Below are 8,479 nucleotides of genomic sequence, written 5' to 3'. Positions count from 1 at the left end.
CCACAGCCTGCTCCTCTCCCCCTGCTGGGAAAAGCCCAGCATAGCCCCTGGCCCCAGCCCACATCTGGGGGCATGTGCTCCCTTCTCCCTGGGGTGCACACAGCAACAGGAGCTGCTCCCCCTCCCTGCACCCCTTGAATAAGCCACGGCTCCATCCCACACCCACCCCACCCTGGCTGGGAAATGCCTGCCCCAGACCCACTCCCTCCCTCACTGTAGGGGCCTCAATCTGTCCTCCTCATGTCCCTTCCCTCCCCACTCCCTGTCCACCACAGACTTACCAGCTGCAAACAGCTTTCCAAGTTGCTGGGCTGTGCTCCTTATGGCCTGCACAGGCATTTAAAAAATCGGCCAAATTATTGGCCACGTCAGGCTGATTTCTGATAGTCATTTTTCTTTATATCGGCGCTGATCCGATATCAAACCAATGCATCGGTGCACCTCAAGCACTAAATCAGATAAGAGTGCCCTGCCACAAAACTGATTGAAAATAACTAAATAAACAACACCACATTTCTTTTCTGTGGTACATGACAGTAAATCAAGAATCTAGACTGGCCTCCCCTTATGTGGGAACAAAACTCTGTTCAAAAGCAGCTCCTCTATTCACTGCCACAGTTACCTTAGTCTAGTAACAACATGCAAGGTCCATTGCTTCCTATTAAGTTGGATCTGAGGTACCTGATGAACCCTTGCCCCACCCTAGTTTGAGAGGGATTGGGCTTGAAAAACAACCAATGGAGACCTTCCCACATTTCTCCTCATTTTAACAGGTTAACAGACACATATGAATGGTCTATGCATTATGTTCAAACAGTTGGCAAAGCATTTACCACCAAGCACCTAGTACAATTTAATATCCTCCTGTCACAAAATATATATCTGAACGGTGTCTTCACTCTCATCGCTCAAATGTTACATGCTGTGGGCAAGGTTACCAAAAGCAATCAGATGAATAGTCTTGAACATACACTTGGAAATCCTTTTCAAGTATTAGTTCTGATCCTATAATCTTTAACCTCATCTATGCTTCACCTACCGGGTTCAGAGTTTAAAGTCAAGTGGTCCTAGAAATTAAAACATTTCAGAATTTACTGCTTTTTGTTTTGTGTTTAAACTGAATTTTTTTTTATTAACAAGTTCAGTCATTCATTCATAAAAATAGGCTCATAGGAAAGGAGGGCAGGAAGGGACTTCACATGGGCAACTAATTCAGCCACCTACTCAAGGGAGGATCATTCCCAACTAAACCATTCCAGCCAAGGGGTTCCACAATTTCTCTAGGCAGCCTGTTCAATGCATGACCAGTCAGAGTCAGAAAGTTCCCATAATCTCCAATCTAAATTCCCCCTGCTGCAGAGCTTGAGGCTCTTGCTCCTAGTTCTGTGCTCTACACCTATAGAAAAAAAGCCCATCTTCATCCTCTCCATAACCATCCTTCAGGTATTTGAAGACTGATCAAATCCCACCTCAGTCTTTTCTTCTTCTCCCAGCTAAATAACCCTAGTTCATTCAGCCTTTCCTCAAGTTTTGCCTCCCAGGCCCCTGATAATTTGTTGCTCTGCACTGACCTCTCTCTCAATCATCCCCATGATTCCTGAAGTGCAGGACACAAAAACTGGACATAGTATTCCAGGTGAGGCCTCACCAGTGCTGAAGAGAGGAAGTGTCACTTTTCTTGATTTGCAAGAAACATTCCTGTTAATACAGTATTCTGTTGACTTTTTTGGTGCAAAGCCATGCTGCTAGCTCATATTCAGCTTATGGGGTCCACCATAACCCCCTCCCCCAGTCATTCTCTGTAGTATTGCAGCGTAGCCAGTTGTTCCCATTCTGTACATGCAGTTATTCCATCCCAAGAACAGGACTTTTCACCTATCCTCCTTGTGGAATGTCATCTCATTGTGAACCATTTCTCCAGTCCACCCAGGTCATTCTGGATCCTAGCCCTGTCCTCCAGTGTCAGCAACTCAACCCAACTTTGTGTCATCTGCAAATTTGCCAAGCATGCTCTGTTTCAACCAAGATTCAACTAAAACACTTTCAATTAAAGATTCTTTTTTTCGATAAATGATGCAACTGACTATTTTATTTCAAAATTTCAAAGTACAGTCTGGTATCAGGAGATACTCTGTGCATTTGTTACAGCAGTATTTTAGCTTATTAGAAAGTTCTCACATTGTATTAGCAGCTGATAATATACAGAGGAGGCAGATCAGTAAGTTGTTTACTCTAAATCAAGGTAATGATGTAACAGTTACCACTAAAGTAATCTTTGTAAGCTACTCTTTGTATGCATCAGTACAGAGAATTTCATGCAGTTCACGCATTAATTTCCAACAGCCTCAAAAATAGGTAAATCTGCACTTGAAAAATAGTAACGTTGCAGGAAAAAAACAGTATTAAAAGGACACTTTGTTTTCTAGTTTAGAAATAAAAGCACAACATAAATGAAGTTAAGATATTGTGAGTTTATTTTATAAAAAGTATATGCAGAAAGTTTAATTTTGTAGAATTAACTTTACACGCCGTTTACAATGTTTTTTGTTAATATTTAAATATACATATTTAATTCTTAGGAAATTTGATAACAAAATGATAAATCACTCTACTGAGTTTTTCAAATTGCAAAAAGTTTCAAACAGGAGAACCTTTACTAAATACCAGAAACAAGAATAGTTTCAAGAATTAATCTCATCCTTAACCGATGTGGTTACTACACCTCTACCTCCTCAGCAAAAACAATCACCTAGCAGTTTAAAGTTCTTAACTGTTTTAAAGAAACATGGTAAAGGCGCTGAATACTGGCATTACTACACAGGAATATTTTTAACTTCTGCATATTAGAGAAAAGAACAGAACAAAGGCTATGACAGTCACCACAAAATTCAGGTCTAGTAAATGGGGAGTATGGCATCTGATAGAAAGTGCAAACATTTATTCTTCACATATTGGGATTTCATCAGGAATACCACCAAACACTCAAGGAACTGAGTTATGTGCATATTACAGTAATGGCAGTGATAATATTGATGTTATATATTAATTGCCACGTGTCTAGAAAGCGACTGAGCCAACTTTTTCAAGCAGTTTCTCTTAATATAAATTAATTAAATTTACCTAGAAAATAAAGTCTTCCTATAAAAAGTTGTAAGTTAGACTCGAATGTAATTTAAAGAAACTGAAAGTTAGCAACGGAATGGCAATGTCAACCCTGAAATTCTGTCAACTGCAATCACAATTTCAAACTGGAAAATCAGAAAATATTTTACATAAAGCATTCCTCAAAATACAGAACAAATAGTTTTATACTAACCGATTTTCAATATTAGCTCTGATAATATCCTAATATATTAATTCAGAAAACAATATTCAATTTGCCATTTTAAATCAATATCCCTATTGTTTCTCTGTTTTACTGGAAGTGAGTCCTGCTTAACCTTTGGATTAAAATCCCACATAAGCATGACTTCAAAACAGTTTAGAATTCCAGGTTTTAACCTTCAAGACAAAAATGCTGTCAACGATAATAAACAGACAGTTCATCGTCACTCATATCTGAATCATCTTCATCTACTTCACCTTCAATGACTGATTTCTTCCCTTTACAACATGACACAACTAATCCAATTAAGAAGACCTGTGAATTGAAAAATTGGTAGTGTGTTACTGTTACTTAATTAAGATGAATACAAAAGCAGTAAGTTTAAAACCAAATGACAGTGCTGCTGTGAAAATGATACCATGACTTAAATTATGTTAAATCATCCCATTCGATTTAGAATGGATTTAAACCAGATTACTTACTCCAATGAATGCCCAGTTCCCAAAGTAGTAAGCAGCACTGAAGAACCAAAATTTGTGAAGGAAAAGGTATGTTCGAGTAACAATGCATTGATCTAAAAAAGAAAGATAAACAATGGTAGTCTAACAGACTGAAAACAACATCAACTGGAAGCAAATATTTTTATGGAAGACTACAATCTAGAATTACAGCTAAAAAGTGTTCTGTGAAGACTCATACAGTTCTATACCAAGAGAATCTACTATTGCACTCCAAATAGATTACTTCCTTTCATTAACAGGTATGGATACAGAAAAATGCATTTTGTGGAAAGAGCAGTTGAAAAAGAAAAAGTTAGTTATACAAGGTTTTACTTTCTTACAAGCTCTAAATTGGTATAATTTAGTTATATGTAAAAGCTATGAAGTTATATGACAAACACTTTTGAAAATGTGCAGTGTTTCTAGAAAAAAATCCGGAATAAGGATGTTTATGGACTCAGTCCAAAGATTTAGCAAGGGCACACTACATGCAGGTAGTGCGAGACCTACCCACAACTGCAGGCTGTATCTTTGACACCCCTGGCTTAAGAGAAAAGCTTGTCTGGTTTCCAGAGAAATTTAAGGTGTGGTACAATTGTAACCTTAACTCCAGAAAATTTTACAGTATACCTGGTGCCTCCCTTAGGAGGTGCTTGATAAGAGATCTCTGCTACCTTGTCTGGTCTCAAAATCCCTAACAACCACACAAAGTCCCCTTCCAGCAAGCATACTTCCTAGAGCAGCAGGAAGGTGGGGAAAGGGAAGGAGCACAGGCTCCTTGTTGCATTGAGACCTTGGACTTTGTCCTCCACCTTCCCTGGTTCTCATGATCCTGACTTAGGGAGCTAGCATGCAGTTCCACTCCCAAGAAAGACACAACGCTTGCTGGGAGGATCAAGTGAAACCCAAGTTCCAGGCACCAGATGGACAGCTCTGTTACAGCAGCATTTACTGGGGCAAAGGTAACCCATCCATATGTTCTCTCTTTCTCCTCCATCTCCAAATAATTAAACAAGTAGCTCCTCTGTTTTCAATCACCCGCACAGCCCAGAGACTTTGTCTTCATCTCCAGGCTCTCCCTTCCAGGAGCTGACATCCTGCTTGCTCACATTCCTCTCTTCAATATTCTGCTCATGTCATTTAAATTCCCTCCAGCAGCCTGTGCTTCAGCAATCTCACCTTTACTGATCATATCAAACAGTCTTGAATAGTTTTGTTGATCTAAGAGGTCCATTTAGTCTGCCCCACAAGCAGTTCTCTTGCTTTCTCATCTCTAACCCATCTTTACCATTGCTAGCTACGCTGGAAAATGGAGGCAAGCAACATTATAAAAACCATGTGCATTAACTGTGGCCAATTATTATTACAATAAAACCCATAGTCCATCACACCTGGCACCAGAGCTTGCAAGTCAGCCACTCTGATGTAGTTGCCTTTATGAGATAGACGTGGCCCACAGGCTGTTTGCTGAAGCCCCCTGCCTTAAAGGTACCAAGATGTCTTGGAAGGATTACCACTGGGTCCAAAAGCCTACAGCAACTGAACTAAAAGGTCCTACTTCCATAAATGGGGCATAAGATTGAGTTGCTGTCTAGGAAACAAACTAGAGAGGCTACAGAGACTGCCCTGGAGCCTACCTGGGCAGAAGTGGCAGGATCTGACAAGAACTACAAACAGTGTCACAGAGTGACCACCAGTCCGGTCAGACCTTCACTGAGTCGCTTCAACATTAAATTTCATTCCCCGCCCCCCCTCCAAAAAGAGTATTTTTCCCAATGGGAGTTTTATTTCAGAAATCCTAAACCGATAGGTTGGAGAGCTGAACTCTGCTGCTAAAGTTATGAGAACTAAATGCTAGAACTAAATCTACCATTTTTAAAAAAGTCTTATTAGCACCTATGTTTAGTCCAGTTTGCTTCATCTGCAGACTCCTGGAATTAGGACTATTAAAGGGCACTGACAGATATACAGCTCCGCAGTCTGACTCATGGAGTTCAACATAAAACGCTATGAGTTGGATCGAATCTCGGTTGGGTCTGGAGGGTTGAGCTAATCCAGCAAGAGGCTGCATGTAATGGAGGTTCATTTGTCACATGATTGGGCACTTTTTAAAGCTCTCTTCAGCCCTGCATTTGTCAGCGCGCGGCTGACAATTTCAGTGGCTGACTGTGAGACAAAAACGTCACTTCTGTCAGTGCCCAAAAAGAAAGCCCATGTTCTGTTTAAGAAAGTGGCATTAGTCAGTAAACCTGAATCACTTGTGTGTGAAACAGGTGTTAGCCATTAGTTTAATATTTTTCTTTAAAAAAGATACAGGAGAATCAAAAAAAAAAAAGGAATGACCCAAACCTGGGAGAATGTTGACAATCAAGTGAAGTAGTGAGTTCAACAGGGAGCAGGGACTTGCTATGGAATAGGGGACATACAGTAACTATTCATGCACCTGCAACTATATTTCAGTAAGTGAGAGTTAAACTGAGGCAATTTAGCCTTGTTTAGCTGCTCCACTTTAGCTTCCCACTTATTGGAGTAATGCAGCTACTCAGTATTAGATGTTCCATGGTACATGTCCCGAGCTTCTTTTAAAATTGATTTGATAGTTTGTCCACCCCCTTGAAAAAGGCTCACATTTCTTTCCAAAACAGACATTTGAACAGAGATAACAGACAATCACTGTCTTCTTGAGGAATCCAGCCTCTTCAGACAGCAAGCACATATCCTCTTTACACATTTTCACTCTGCTACCTCAAAAGAAAAGAAATGTTCAGAAACCTAACACAACAGCATTATGAGTTATAAGTATAGACAAGGCAAGATTGAAGTCAAGAGTTTAGAATAAATGCATGGGTTAGCATTTTATCAGATTCAAGGCTATTCATTCATGTAAGCTTAGATTTGTTTATAAAACTGAAGCCTTGAGAATTAGAGATGTAAAACAGTAACTTTCTGGTAGGGAGCAAAATTTAGAAAGCTGTGTTTTCTGGTCCCGCCTTTAATTTAAAAAAAAAAAAAAAAAAATTAAAAGGAACAGGATGGTTTTGGAAATTTGTCATACAGGAAAGTTGGGAGCTTTGCCAATAGAAGTCTACACAAAAGAGTACTCTTCTGCCAACATTATGTGCTTTAAAAACCAGTAGCAATTGGTATTATTCTTCCATACACAAAAATTTGTTAGATTCCAAATTCATCACCAAAACAATAAAACAAAATAAGAAAACTGGAAGTACAGTGACAGTGAATTTTTAACAGTCAATTTCTTCAGTGAAGTACCAAAGAACAGCACAGAAAAGTAATATCCAATGCATAGAAAACTAAAAAAATAAGCAAAAGATAAACAATACAAGATTTTGTTAAAAAGATATGCTTAAAAATGTTCATAAAAGTAGATGTCATATTGTTAAAATGTAACCTGACCTGTACCGACTCCTTTTCTTGTACGTCCGCCATCTTTTATAGCTACTTAGGCAAAAATAACTTGTTCTGTCACATTTCTGTTCGTATTTAATAAAACAGTTGGCAGCTAAAATGACTGAGTTAGTTCAAGCTAGAAACAGCATATAAAGCACTGTGACGTGCAACTATTCGTCTCTGGAGTGAGCATAATTCTGTGGGGCAAGTTTTCCAGTCCTCTTGTACTCTCAACCAACACCAAAAACCCTGGAGAGGAGCGCACAGGCAATTTTTATTCTTCCAGTTACTGGTAAAAGTTCTACAGCCCCTTCCATGCATAGTAGAGGTTCTTGAACAATGAGTGCAAAAGGGTTTGTAGCCTGTCTACCTAGTAACAGATGGCCCAAGTTCTAATTTTGCTTCTTTTAGGAGCTATAAAAGCACCTACTTGGCTCTTGAGCAAGGGATATATAAGCAGGGATCCTGGTTTTCTTTGATAGTATCATAAATTCTCTCATAAAAAAAAGAAGATGCAAATTCTGCTAGCCCCCCATCCGTGATTAAAATAAAAAGGCCCCAGCAGCCCTGCTGGTGCCCCTCACTGCCCCCCTGCCAGCCCCCTGGCTCTGCTGATGCCCCTCATGCCCCCCACTCCCCATCCTACCACAGCCCCCTGGGTCATGGGGTCCTGACCCCAGGTCTATAGCCTCAACCCCTGGCAGGAGGCCACAGCTACTGCAGAAAAGCAGAGCCCAACAACCAAGCCTGCAGCAGGCTTGGGAGTTCAGCTCTCCACTGCTGTGTGCAATTCCTGAGAGCCAGGGAGGACCCACACCCCCCAGATCTGTGTGCAGAACAGGGGTGGGGGCATGCACAGGCTGTGGGCTTGGGCTCCTTCCCTACCTTGGGCCCTCTACAGCCCAGCTGGCATGACCCAGCACAGCAGGGAACAGCAGGGCCATGTGTAGAAGCTGCTTGTTGCTGCAAGCTCCGTGCTGCCCTGGCAATGCGCCCCCTGCACGTGTGGCTGCAGTGAAGGCAGCAGTGTGGAGCTCGGAGCAACAAATGGCTTCTCTGTGTGGCTCTGCTATTCTGTACTGCGCCGGGTCATGCCCACTGGGCTGCAGAGACTCTGGGGTAGGGCAGCAGTGCAGAAGCTTCAGATCACACCTGCCCCCCCCCCCCACCACATGCACAGATCTGAAAGGTGCACTAGATCCTCCCCTGCCCCTTGGAAGCATGTGCAGCATCAGGGAGCTGGCCC

At 41.2% G+C, this 8,479-nt stretch overlaps 1 protein-coding gene across 2 annotated transcripts in view; it reads right to left on the bottom strand.

Annotated features, from left to right (window-relative positions):
* Positions 1-2,451: 2,451 nt before the first annotated feature.
* LMBRD1 (LMBR1 domain containing 1) overlaps positions 2,452-8,479 on the bottom strand; it is a 271,625-nt gene continuing 265,597 nt past the window's right edge. For both annotated transcript variants that reach the window (XM_019520503.1, XM_019520504.1), the window contains exons 15-16: positions 3,808-3,899; positions 2,452-3,640 (exon numbers count right to left, since the gene is read on the bottom strand). In XM_019520503.1, coding sequence (XP_019376048.1) covers positions 3,521-3,640; positions 3,808-3,899 — 212 coding nt within the window. In that variant the 3' untranslated portion in view covers positions 2,452-3,520. The remainder of the gene's footprint in view (positions 3,641-3,807; positions 3,900-8,479) is intronic.

This window comes from Gavialis gangeticus, unplaced genomic scaffold (genome assembly GCF_001723915.1).
Source record: "Gavialis gangeticus isolate Ggan-Ray unplaced genomic scaffold, GavGan_comp1, whole genome shotgun sequence".
NCBI lineage: Eukaryota > Metazoa > Chordata > Crocodylia > Gavialidae > Gavialis > Gavialis gangeticus.
This window is presented reverse-complemented; position numbering and strand designations above follow the sequence as displayed.